This window comes from Thermobia domestica, chromosome 18 (assembly GCF_964235325.1).
Source record: "Thermobia domestica chromosome 18, izTheDome1.hap1.1, whole genome shotgun sequence".
NCBI classification, from domain to species: Eukaryota; Metazoa; Arthropoda; class Insecta; order Zygentoma; family Lepismatidae; genus Thermobia; species Thermobia domestica.
Window position 1 is genome coordinate 168,440,696 of NC_137471.1, and position 14,662 is coordinate 168,455,357.

General features: G+C 36.8%; 1 protein-coding gene across 1 annotated transcript in view; it reads right to left on the minus strand.

Moving 5' to 3' along the window:
• Positions 1-13,665, minus strand: part of LOC145676200 (uncharacterized) — a 28,462-nt gene extending 14,797 nt beyond the window's left edge. The window contains exon 1 of the mRNA XM_081747117.1: positions 13,013-13,665. Coding sequence (XP_081603243.1) covers positions 13,013-13,371 — 359 coding nt within the window. The 5' untranslated portion in view covers positions 13,372-13,665. The remainder of the gene's footprint in view (positions 1-13,012) is intronic.
• Between the last annotated feature and the right edge of the window lie 997 nt (positions 13,666-14,662).

Below are 14,662 nucleotides of genomic sequence, written 5' to 3' on the forward strand. Positions count from 1 at the left end.
ACACACCGAGGAACACCGAAAGAAGACGGACCTCACGGAAGGACCCAAAGAGGACAAATAAAAGGAGGACGACCGAGGGACCTGGCATCAGTCGTCCTACTGATCGAATCACCAACACCGCCCTGAGGTTGCACTTGAGTATGGGTACAGCTACCCTTCCCGAGGTCGCACTGGACTAGGGGTCCTTACTACAACCAAGCCTCGCGAAGCTGCCTTCAGCTGAGAAGACTGTCCTTCCAGACTCACTGAACCGGCAGGAGCCTTGGAGACTGCCTTGAGAGAAGGGGCACCGTGCAAAACTCCTGTTCTCCTCTCACTTGGACATTAGCGGGAAAACACTATTTTACTCTTTGTAATCAAAGACGTTTTGCATTTTTCAAATTTTATAATAAATTGGTGAAGAGGATAAAATCTCGGTCTATCATTGACTCTACCCAAATCATTACATGGTGATAGGCACCAGAGTTTTGTACGGGACGCTCTTTTATGAACTTTTGAACAGGCAGAAGGTCAGTATTAGAATCTATATTATCTAAGTTTTACTATCAAAATTCAGCTAAAATAATTAGAAAATCTTTCCCTCTCATTTTTTCTCTTATTCTCCTTAAGTACGACTTATACCGGACACTAGATCGGGTCAACAGACATACAGATCAGGAGAGAATAACACGAATATGACACAGGGTGCATCCAATTTATCCTTTAATATGCGACACGTAACGAAGTATGCGGGACACGTGCACGAGGAGCCAGACAGCTTTTTTATGCTATTCGACCATGTGGCAGATAAGTAGGCATGGTCACCGGCTAAGAAGAAGGAAATTCTACCAATATATTTACAAGACACAGCACTAGATCTCGTATTACAGCTAAAAAATCAAAATCATTTTGATGCAATGACTTATGACAATCTAAAATCTAAGTTAGTAGCTTTATGTAGGCCAGAGGTCCCATTGTATAAAGCAGAACAAGAATTGTTTGAGATACAAAAGAATGGACGAGCCAATAGACTCATACTTTTTACGTAAACTTCGAGCAATAAGGGAGTTATTACCGGAAGCGACTGAAGAACTAAAGATCCAGCATTTATCTTTGGGTTTGGAGAGGGATTTCCTTAATAAGATAGCATTAGGAACGTTTGGAACGGTAGAAGCGCTACAGAATAAATTAAACACACTGGAAGCCGCTAATGACCTTAATGAAAAGAGAACACGCAGAGCTATCATAAAAATTAAATGTGTTATGCAGCGAGAACAATATACCTAACCTGCAGAATACATCCTATTGCCTATCAGCCGAGCGAAAATCAATATATCTTGGACAACAGTTATATCATCATACCTATCCTGTAGAAATGCAACCTGTTACACCACCAATGAAGTTATATACCTGGATATCAACAACAAAGTAATCCTTCGATGGCAATTCCTCAACTCAATGTTCAAGAATTTCAAACCTCAAGCCAGGAACCTAAGACCGTCCCCCACCAAGAGCAAAATCCTCCACAAAGTCACATCTCTACTTTGGCTAATAAAATGGCAGAATTGTCGCTGGCGATAACCCAGATTAATTACAAAAACCATTCGAGGAATAGGAACCAGGAAAACAGAAGGAGTAATAATGGGAAGAAGAAACAGGGACAAGCCCCGATTAGTCAACAAGCTGATCCCACGGAAGAACTAATTTAAGTGTGCGCAATATGCCAGAAGCGGGGCATGGGGCATTCATTTGCTATAAGCGTCGAAAAAACAAATAAGCCAGCCCCTTGACAAGGGGGACTACCAGCACACGAAACGAGGCTATTGGCAAAAACTACGAAATTCCTGTAAAAAACGAACAATCAGGACAATTGGCAGAAAGACGGGAAAACATTGCATTAGAGGACGAAAATAATAGGTCGCTTCTAACAATGAAAACTAAATTAGGCCTTCAGAATGCGATAATTGACACAGGAAGTACTGCGTCCCTCTGGCTAGAAAAAACCCTTCCCCCTGGGAAAAATATAATTCTATTTCAGACAATAATAAAAGGAATTCCTGGCAATAACATTCATTTGAAGCAAATAGTACTAATAAAATTTACAATAGGTCAAACAGCATTCACCCATTACTTTAGAGAAATCGACAAGATTATGCCAATAATTATAAGAATCGACTTTCTACAACGTTCGCATTCCACCATCGATTTAAACAAGAATACAATCTCATATTTTAAACGACGGAGGAAACCGCAGTTACCAGTTGAAAGCACAGAGAATACATTGTCAGCTTTAACGACTCAGATAGTATCGCAGAAGAACCACAATTGTTTATACGTGACTAAGCAAATAACTTTGCCTCGAAGATCGCACACATATGTACAAGTAGAACGAAAGAAAAAAATTAGCTGACAGAGAATTTCTATATGTATCCTTGCTTCCTGGATTACGCGAGAAGTATAGGTTAAATGCCCTTGATCAAAGATAGAAGCAAACAAAATAATAATGATAATTTCAAATCCCAATGCCAATAGCTTCACTGTAAGGAGGAACACGCCAGTGGCGGCTCTTGAGAAAGGGCACGTTATCTTCTTTAACGTCCTAGAAGAACCGATCTTTTTTGAAAAAGCATATCAATTTAAGACAAAAGAGGAAACGGAAGAACGTCTAAAATACACAAAAACACTTTTAAGAGCTCTTTGATGTCAACCCCGACGTGGACAGAAAACAAAAAAAAGCAATTAGCGACCTGTTATTTAAATAAAGAGACGTTTTTATATATGAACCTGATAGTATCGGATATTTTAGAGCATAGTTCATAAAATCAGAATTTCTAAGTCTGTCGTGTTCCACGACCGCTCCCGACCTATCCCACTAAATATTAGGAGTCAAGTAGATAAACAAATTCAAGACCTTATCAAGGCAAACATAATCATACCCACAGACAGTAACGAATTTCCCTCTCCATTTCTGGTGCAGAAGAAGCCTAATACGAAGGAATTTCGAATAGTTCTCAATCTGCAGAAATGTAACAGTTATACCAAATATTTGTCGGTCCATTTTCAATCAAAAAAGGATGTTCTAAACTCTATAAAGGGGAGAATTTTCATAAGAACCGCCGATCTTTCCAATTCCTCCTTCCAGGTTTTGCTGCATCCGAAGAGCCGTAAATATATGAGTTTCGAACTCAATCATAATAGAAAATCATATGAATTTTTGAGATGCACAATGGGGCATAAAACAAGTTCTCAAAGCTTGTCTTTAGCTACCAGAATGATTTTGGAGGGAATACCAAATATAATTAAGAGTTTTGCCGACGATCTTGTTACCAGTTCGTATAATTTTCCACAGAACTTACATGATTTAAAATTATTATTCCAAAAGCATAGGAAACACGACTTTCGAGCATCACCCAAGATGATACATATTGGCTATCAGGAACTTAACGTATTAGGACACCTTGTTAATGGGGAACCCATTAAAATATCTCCAAAAATAGCTAAGACCATACGAAATTTTACGGGACGAACTACAAAGCGCATTCTCAAAAAGCCTATGTTCATATCTTAGGGCCCACATTAACCTTTAAGTTATCGCCTGACACGATTGTGCCAAAAGAATATATTCGTTGGTTTCCGTATGTCACATTTGTGACACAAGCGATGAGATCTTGTGTTTTATTGTACATTGTGTTATAACTCTTCTATTTCAACTTTTTCGTCCCGGTTTTTTTCTTCAAGTCCAGAGGCATTGTACAAGACGTTACGTATGGTTTCATACCTTCCTGCATCGAGACATAGAGGTGATGACGTCATGACTTTAAACAATATATTTTCTTTTATCAAGCCTATGTTCATTATTTTTGGCGGGCTTATTTTTGCTCGTAGAAGATTGAAATTTTGCACATTCAGTCCACCAAGTAGTATTTACCAGATATTTTTCAGATTTCTACGTTAGCAGAATGTTGGTCCAGGGGCAAAAAGGTAAAAAAAAGTATTTTTTATCAAAAATTCCTTTTTCACTACTTTTACAGCTCAGATACATAAAGACACGTAAATGGTACCGTCTGAAAGGCAGTTCTATTCTGCAGAGAATGATGTGCAAACCATGATCCTAGGGTAATTAGGGATGTCTCAGGGAATTTTTACAAAATATCCTTCTGTATACGGGAATATGTGACATTGTCGGTATATAATTTTTTGGCGGGCTTACTTTTGTACCTAGTGCATTAAAATTGTGCACAAACATCCAGTTTAACTAGTAGTATTTACCAGATTTTTAATTTTTTTAGATCTCGGCGTTAAAACAGTGGGGGTCCAGAGGGGCAAAAAGTTGAAAAAAAGGGATATTTTAACCAACAAATATTTTTCTTGACGATTTTCCCGTCTTCTGTACATGATGGGCACATGTACGTTGTACCGTCTGAAAGGCAGTTCTATTCTGAAGAGAATGATGTGCGAACCATGATCATAGGGTAATTAGGGATGTCTCAGAGATTTTTTTAAAAATACCCTTCTGTATATGGGAATATGGGGTATTGTCGATATTTTTTGGAAGGCTTACTTTTGCACCTAGAAGATTGAAATTTTCACAAACATTCAGTCCACTGAATAGTATTTAACATATTTTTCTCAGTTCTATGCGTTAAAACCAGGGGCCCAGAGGGGCAAAAAGTTGAAAAAAGGGATATTTTTTACCAAAAAATCCCTTTCTTTTTAATTCTTTCGCCTTACATACACGATGGAGACATATAAATGGTACCGACTGAAAGGCAGTTCTATTCTGAAGAGAATGATTGGCGGATTATAATCCTAGGGTACATAGAGATGTCTCAGGATTTTTTACCTGAGATCAGGGTCTGTTGTGGTAATTTGGGGCATTGTGGGGATTCTTGATGAAATTTCTCCCGCCCTTACTACTCAAGATAAAAACTTGAAATTTGGCATACATATTCAGTCTACCGAGTAGTATTTATCAGATTTTTAGATCTCTTCGTTCACACAGGGCCGTTCCAAGGGGGCCCAATGTGTAAAAAAAGTTTTGCCCCCGAAATTTTCCCTTCGACATCACTTCTTCCTTCCTTCTCCTCGTATACGGTATGGGCATGTAAGTGCTACCATTTGAAAGCAAGCTCCATTCCGAAGAGAATGCGGTACGAACCATGATTCTAGGATAAATAGTGACGATTCAGTAGCTGCTTGACAAAGTCTAAAAATACCCCAAAAACCCAAATATTTCCCGTGGTATGGGGAATATTAGAGCCTGCTGGCCGGCGGTAAGTTTAAGGTTAAAGACTTTACGTTAAAAATTGAGCCCTTTCAACAATTAGTCACATCCAAATCTAAATTTAAATGGACGAAGAATCACGACGTTCTCTATGAACATTTGAAAGAAAACACACTAAACGCTCATTCACTTCCTCACTTTCACGATTCGCTTGAAATCCGCGCCTATAGCGATAGTAGTCAAACTCAGGTAGGAGGACTACTCGTCTGCTATGACCCAAAAACTGACACTGAGAAAGTGGTGGCTCACTGTTCCCGGACGCTAACGAAAAGTGGAGAGAAAGCCATATACACATTGCGCAAGTGCTCCCATATACACATTGCGCAAATTTCGCTACTATCTACTAAATAGAAAATTTAACCTGTACGTACAAGCTGATTACGATTTTGATATACAATATTTGCCTGGATCCAATCACCCAGCAGATATAATCAGTAGGCTAGAACAGACCCAAGATATTAAGAAAGAAGGTGAAAATGAAGAAAATGACGAAAAAAGGGGGAGACTACTATGCTTTTAAATAAAATAGTCTTCAAGTTAATAATGTAGAAGCAGGATATAACAAGCCTTTACCAAACATCGCAACGGAACAACGTAAGGATGAGAATTACAAAGACACCATATCCGTTTTAGAGGGAAAGGAGCCGGAAAAGATCTCCAGTGTCAGATCAGCAAGATTTTTTGTCTTAATAACGGCATCTTATATCGAAAACAAAACCACCCCGATTATGGGTTACTGCATTTTTATGCATACCGAAGTCTCTAGCTAATTTGTGGTTCACAAACTTCCACCGCCAGGCTACCAATCCGAATTTTGGATTTTCAAAATCATACAAAACAACTATCAAGAACTTTCATATGCCATATCTTAAAAACTATCTTGCTCATAAAATACGCACGTGTGCAGATTGCCAACGTCTAAGGAAACTACCACAAAAGCAACAAGCCGAACTATTACATCACCTGGTGTGAGAGATAGCAACAACATGGATATATGAAGAGTCAGGGCCCTTCCCAAGCTGAGAAGGGAGAAATAAATACATACTAGTAGCCACGGAACTAGCCACACGATATGTGATTGCAAAGACAGTAGACGCCATAAACGCGGGAAATATAGAGAAATTCTTGGTATGCGATATTATCCTCAAATTTGGAGCTTTTACAACATTATATTCGGACCGACATCCAGTACATGGAGAAACTCGTCTGGCACAGAAATACGATTTCGTATACAAATGCTCACCCGCATATAATCATGCCTCCATAGGACTAGTAGAACAGACGAATAAAATCATACAGAATTGTCTTAAGTTCTTCGTACAAGAACACCATACGGATTGGGAAAAATGGTTACCGCACGTTCCTTTTGGCATCAATACGTACGTACAAGGAGGGACCACATATGCAGCAAGTTTCTTATTGTTTGGTTACGAACCCAGGATCCCACCAAATGTACGCTAGAATCAAGACAACATATACAAATTGACAGAGGGAAACTAGCGGCCATCAGGAAGAAAGTATGAAACAACCTGCAACAGGCGTATAACAGACAAAAACAGTTTTACGATAAGCGCCATAGGCATACAACTTATACTCCAGGGGACCTTGTTTTGGTATATTATCCCAGAAGTTAAGTAGGTTTACATGAACACTTCACTGTTTTCTACGACGGCCCGGCACGCATCCTGGAGAAGATAATTCAAATTTATATAGAGTAGAATTACCGTCTAAAATCAAGGACAGAATTCAAGAAATTGCGATCGACCGCTTGAAGCCATTTCACGAGGGCCAAACAGAGGGAAGACAAAATTAACGAGAAATAGGGACAAATACAAGAAGAATTTAACAAAATACCTACTACTTACTGGAAAAAGAAGAGGAACCAACAAAAGAAAAAAGGATGCACTAACATATATCTGCACTTCTTTATTTCAATTATAAGCTGTATCTCATTTTACTATCCAGCTACGCTACATTTTATTTCCGTTCTTGTCGCAAAATGCAAGATCAACATTTTTTCTCTTTCTTTTTTAGTTTCAAAAGTCATTAATACTTGCAAGGTCGAAATACAATATCTTCTTGCATCGCTTCTTCAATACGAACGTACATGAATGCTTATTACGTCACTTCTTCTCCTTATAAAGGATGTTCATAAAATCAGGCTCTTGATAACATTATACGGAGTGACCAGAAATTCACATTATCTATTTTTTCTTTTTTTTTTGAGAGAAAATTTACCAAATCCAAAACCGCTTCTTCTCCTTTCATTCGTTCTCATAATTAATTTGTGCCTCATCCTTCATAAATCCCGAAACAAAACAAAACTTAACCAATTGGCTAAACAAATTTTCACCATTAGGAAAACTCAATTCACTGACGCCTACTAATACAACGAAAGAGACTCCACTACCCATACCGGATGTGACAGATCCTTAATAAACTGATATATTTATTAATTACAGTGATATCACTTCTGCCCATTTTGAGGGAAATGATAAACTGTTTTTGATCCTGCTGAGTTGGGACGGAACTAGAGTGTTATTACCATTATGTGTATATTTCATAACAAGTTTTCATTGTGATCCTAGTGTCATAATGTTTATAGTGTTTTCTTGTCTCCAAACAGTATCTCAAGTGTGTCAGTGTTGGTGCAGTAACCTTTAACTAATCACAATTGTGTATCTTCTCAAAATAATCTTCCAGATTATTTTTTCCAGTGTGGAGAGTGTACGAATCCCCACATCACGACAGACGCACGTGTCAACTCAACACGTGTTTTTGTTTATAAACAACCTAGCAGACAAGAAGCCGACACGAAAGACGCCGAGAAACACCAAAAGAACACGGACCTCACGGAAGGACCCGAAAAGGATAAATAAAAGCAGGACCACCGAGGGACCCGGCGTCAGTCGTCCAACTGATCGAATCATCTACACCGCCCTCAGGTCGGACTGGACTAGGGGTCCTTTCTACAACCAAGCCTCGCGAAGCTGCCTTGAGCTGAGGGGCCGGTCCTTCCAGACTAACCAAAACGGTAGGTGCATTGAAGACTGGCTTAAGAGAAGGGGTACCGTGCAAAACACCTATTCTCCTCTCACTTGAACATTAACGAGAAAACACTATTTTACTCTTTGTAATCAAAGACGTTTTGTATTTAACAATTTTTATAATAAATTGGTGAAGGGGATAAAATCTCGGTCCATCATTGACTCTACCAAAATCATTACAATATATATTGTGATATCAAGAGATTTATACATTTCAAGTGTGTGCTCTGTGTCATTCTTTCAAGGATTCATGCTATATCAAGTGAAATGTTTTGTGTTGTTAGTATAATTTCGTTTACAATATATATAAACACCTGTTCTATAAATATAAATTCCCTCAGCGTAATATTCTCCTTTTATTCGTGGTGTGCGACGCCTAGTGGAGTCGCCAGCTTGCCAGTCGTATATACACAAGTGTATGTACAAAAGTAGCATACGATTAAACCTGAATTACCGAACCACTGAGCCTACTTATGTTATTTATTTTATTTTATCACTACTAATTTGTGCTTGAACAGGACACGAGCTCTAAACCAGGTTGTTATCAACTGTTTCTTTAGGGACTATTCTGGAAGCCAGTGCCCAAGGGAGACAGTAGGTAGCATACACAAAACAATCAGATTTAAGAACATTTAAAAAGGACGCGGACTTTTATTTTTAAATAATATGTGCAGATATTAAATGTTCAATTTCAGGTGTGAAAGCTATACTTGATCACATCAGCTATACTTGAAACATCCATGCTTCACGGACTCCAGATAATCTCTTTCTTTGCAAGTACGACTTTTTTCTGTTTTGATAACGTCTGTTAATTGTAAATTCATTCGCCCTTCCCTTTCTTTCCAACTACTACATTCTTTTAGCACATTCCTCATTACACCGTTTATACTTAGCCAATGTTCCAACCAGTTTCTTTTTTTTCTCTCTCTCAATATAATGTAATATTGTGCATTTCTCATGCACCATTTCTAACGCTCCGCTCGATCCAGCTAATTCAGTACACTTATCTCCACACTCAGATTTCCAAAATTTTCCATTTGTTCTTCATCATTTTTGTGTAATGTCTATACTTCTATTCCATATAGTACAATACCCCACAGGAAGCATCTTATGAGTCATTCTCAACTCTTTATTCGATTGGACTAAAATTGGCTTTTCTTTCTCGTAAATTCTTCCTTTGCTACTTCTATTCTTGCTTTTATTTCACGTTTACATTTCATATTTTAACTAATAATACAACACAGGTATTAGTGAGCTTTGTAGTATTAGTCAGTTTAGTCAGCTGTTAATTTTCTCCCATCCTAACATCTATATTTAAAACGCAGTTTCGTTCCAATCATTACGCGCTTTATATTTCAGCATTTTTTAATTCCATTTTTTGAACAGTCCTCCTTCAAATTTTCTTTCATCCTACTAGTATTAATTTCAGATCCCGCAACAATCGAAATATGAACCATATACATTTAATCACTTTACCTCCTATCGAAATGCCATCTTCAGTATATAGTCTCTCTTTCAGTATTTCTTGTACATATAAATAATGTTATCTCTGTTAAGAGTTGCACTCTTTTCTGACATATCCTTCATAACACTTACACGTTGGCTTACGTGTATGTTTCTTATCAGTTCTCGATCTTATTTAAAACAAATTTCTTAAAAACTCCAAAAACAACTTCCACTTTACGGATTCAAAAGCCTCTACTAGATCAATACATATAACATGCACCTCTTATCCTTTTTTGATAAATCTTTCACGAATCATTCTTAATTATCCAATTGTACTTTTGTCGCCATTACTCTGGGGCCCCGAACTATTACTGTGCATTTTTTCAATTGTTTTTCCACAGAAATTTATATCAGACTTCAAAACAATATTTTTTTTTCTATACGATAAGAGGTCGTTTTACAGTGTTAGACAAAAGTCACGCATCATTCTTGTATTTGTGAAACGACTTGCGTACGAGAACGAAAAATTGGATGTAGGTGATTGGGGTGGAGCGTATTAGACGCTATACTTCGGCATTATTACGGCCATCTTTAAACCTGCTATTTTGAACTCAGTTCCAATATTTCAAGTAGGATAGGGGCCCAGAAATAGGAATCTGAAGTTATTTCTCACCTAACTTTAATCAGTAATGAAATTCTGTGAAGTAAGCATTGCATATTCAATCATATAATGGGTTTTGACTTTTCTTTAATGTGACGTGAAATGGCTCTAACTCGCCTATTCGGTATTCACCATGTTAGGACATGCTGATGATGTAAATTTAATAGGGGATGAGAGGAGAACAATAGAAAGAAATTCAGAGATCTTATGAAGCGCTTGCAGGGACATGGGTTTGGCGCAGACAACTAAATACATGGCAGTGCGTCGGGACCGTAATACAGTACATTATGGATGCGCTAAAATATTAAATAATACTTTTGATAAAGTGAATAGTTTCAAATATATAGGATCAATATTAAGAGAGGGAAACCATATTCACGAAGAAATTAAATGTCGGCTAAAAGCAATGAATTCGTGTAACTATTTGGTTCAAAATCTCTTGTTCTATCGGATTCTGTCGAGGAATTTGAAGCTTTAAATACACAAACCGACACCATGCCTGTTGTTCTGTATGGTTCCGAAACATGGCCGCTTAGTCTGAGGGAATAACAAAGACTGAAAGTATTGGAGAATAAGATCCTGAGACGAATATTCGGACCCAAGAGGAACGGGAATATTACAAATCATTTGTGTAATATCAGCTTTTGTTTCTGAGTTTGACAAACACATATTACGTTTTTGTTAAATATAGATTTTGTCTCTCATAAAGTAAGCCAATTTATGCCATACTAAAATTGTGTTTAGTAACATTTTGGCCCTTGTACTTATAGTATAATTCTTAACATTGTATAGTAACATTTTGGCTTTTGTACTTATAGTATAATTTCTAATATCGTATAGTAACATTTTGGCCGTTGTACTTATAGTATAATTCTTAACATCGTACATTACTTTCACTGTGTTAGTAACTGTAAGCGATCCATCTGATCCGGTTCCGGGAGCAGTTTAGGAATGATTCCTAAACTGCTCCGGGAACCAGATCATATGAATCGGTTGAAGTCACTGTTTGAGTCAAAGTAAAAATTTGCCATTTATTTATAATATGCTCTATCAATTAAATATGTGTGAAAAAATTATACAGTAAGACCTAATACTTTTAAAAAGGTAAACAGTTTAAATTTGTATTTAAGAGTATTTGTTCAACTTGACTCTATTACTGGTATTATGAACACATTAAATTTTAAATGTTATAAAGCAATTAGATTGGGTAAATGCTAGAAGATACGTGTCTCACCAATTTATCAACATTTGCGCATACATATTTATGTTCACAAAATTTTCAAGATACTTACTTATCTTTATATTTTAGCACGTAACATTGAAATACACGACTTCTCTACCTATTTCTCGAAATTCCATACGTTAATTCACATGTAAGAGAAGTCCAAATACCTCTTCAGAAATTCGAGTCAGAAAGAGGAAACAGACCGACGTCTATTACTAATGGTGGTTCAGGTTTTATTAATAGTACATCATCTCTATTTCTACATAATTCTAAATTACTTTACAAAATGGTTCCCTTTCATCATTTTTAAATTAGTACTTTGCTAATTTTGGCTGTTCTTTACCATTGGGACCAGCTTTTGCAATTACTTTTTTTCTTTCTTTCTTTTTTTTTCTTTTTTTTTTTTTTTGGCGATATTCTATTCCGATGCGGTTGTTTTATGGTTTCATACGGTAAATTAGGTTACCAACATTAAATTCAGACAGCATTGCAGAGCGAGCGTTAGCGAATGAAGGTGGGTTAAAGCCCCGCATGGCAGGTTGTTTTCTATATCCGTTACCAACAATTCAGTTTCTTTTCTCACATAATTCACTTCCACTTACCTTTCTGTTTTCTATAAATCCCCTACTGCCCTAAAAAAAATGTTCGATACCTTCTTGACTACTTGAACGTTACTATCAAGTCATTTCTTCCACAAATCATCCTACTTTTTGCTAGTTTTGGCCCCCCAATGCTAAACAGTTACTTTACTTTTTAGTACAAATGAAAATGGAACTTAAAAAATCATATTATTAGTTATATAGAGTTTCGTCAAATAATTTTAAATTTTTTAACCTCTAAACTCTTTAAAACCTGGAAGTAAATCATAATATATTAAAATAAAGTAATTAGTCATATGGTTCTTATAATTTGGAATATTCCCATTGTTTAAATTCCTTCCCACCGGGAATATTTCCACTGCCCATTACTAATCAGCACGGGTTTGTTGGGTTCTCTTCTCGAAATAAAATGATCAAATAAAATACTTTCTCAAATGTTTCCTTACATTTTCCAATTGGTGAATCCGTATATTTAAAGTGCACCGGTGCCTATACCAAGCAATTTGGAATAGATTATTAATTAGTTATGTTCATAACCGGAATAAATGCGTAAATAATTCGTGTACCAGTGGCTAGGGAAGGGGGCCTCCCCCCTTCCAAAGAGGTCCGACAATGTACTTTGGTAATTTGATGTCTGTATTTTTTAAATATATTCTTATGTTTATATATTTTGTGTTTGTAATTTTTCTATATGTACCTATAAAATTACCTGCCCCTCCCCCCACCCGCAAACACACATCTGCTACTGGTGTCTACCAAAGAAATAATTACCTTATTGCCCCAACTGAACTCTTATTCTCCGCCCTAGTTTCGTTTGAGTCAGTGGAGTACGTCCCAGATGTCTCTTCAGCCACATCATCTCTTGACGTTTCAAAACTATTATCACTTAGAGCGTCTACTTCAATTTTAGGTTCAGACTTCACTACATTTAATTCCTCACCAGTGTAAGACGTCCCAGTTCGAACCTTAGCGACATGTTCTCCTTGCAATGACTGAACTGTGTACTGCTTGTTCTCAATCTTCACTGGATATATACAGTCCTTCCCTTCGAGTGGATCCTCTTGAAGAAAACTATTATCGATATCTTCTTTGCATATATATTCAGACTTAACGGAAGGTTCACCAGCCATTATTATTTCACCGCTAGTAGAGAATTGGAACTAACTGTAAATCTTCCACATTACCTTTTCCAAAGAATCAGTTTACTTCGAATAGCACGTAATAAAGAAATTTGCAACAATCAAACAAACACTTATATGATCAGATGTGATAAATTTCAATGAAGTACATTATTTATGTTTCTTTCACTCATATACCTTACTTTCACCTTAAACGAAACTTTTCTTTGTCTCTCATTTTTTTTATGCTCCAGGCTCGCGTCGGCTGAGCAACCCAGGAGGTAAAATGAGGATCAATATACAAAAAAGTTAGACCGCAACTCCAATGCTTCCGAATGCAATTGCAAATGCAAATATCCCAGCACGTGTAAATAAATTGGAGTGCCTTGACTAGTTCCAACCTACGAATTGCGAAAACCGACGAAAACATGCGAATGCGAAGGATCCCAAAAGGCTGCGATTGTTAGTTGGAATTCCTGAGATCGGAGAGTCTTCTGCAAAAGAATTGAGTGCTAAGTGAAAGAAGAAAGTTTGTGTTGCGTGAAAGCAGACGATTGCGAGGTGCGGAGATAAAATATGAATAAACAAAATTAAAGATTGAAATAGATGTTGATGAATTAATAAATTGTGTTTTTGATAAAGTCCCATTGTGGAACCAAGTTCATCCAGATTACAACAAACGACACGTCGTGAACAAATTATGGGCAGACGCAGAAGGAACTTTGAGCGGAAGATAGTCTATATTTTCTTCTGCTTTGTCTTTAAAATATGAGGATTTAATTAATACACGAATCGCAATATTTTACTCAATTTATATTTCGTTTTTGTTCCGCAAATAATGATTTTACGAATAGGCCTACATGTAATTATTGAGAAATTTGTTGGAAATAGCAAAAACGGGTTTTGTTTTTACTCACGGAGAAATATTTCTTAGAAAGTAGACTCTGTAATCTCTAATTTTATTTAGTTAATTTATTTTAAAGTGTAAATAGTAGCAGTTATCACAAAAGCAATAATAACGGAAGCGTCATTCACACTATTTTGCACACAAAGGAAATTAATAGATATTATTGTTATAATTTAGGCTTTCAAGACTTTAAGGTACGAATTTTCAAACAAAAATATTTCACATTGAAGCTTTGAAAGAGACATTCCAATTTGAGTCGCATTCAGAAAGCTTCGGTTATAGTAGAGGCACATGAATTCGCAGTTCACATTTGCATTCGCATTCGCGATCGCATTCAGAAGCAATGGAGTTGCGTCCTTACTGTATCCACGAGTACTTTTAACAGTTGTTTTACAT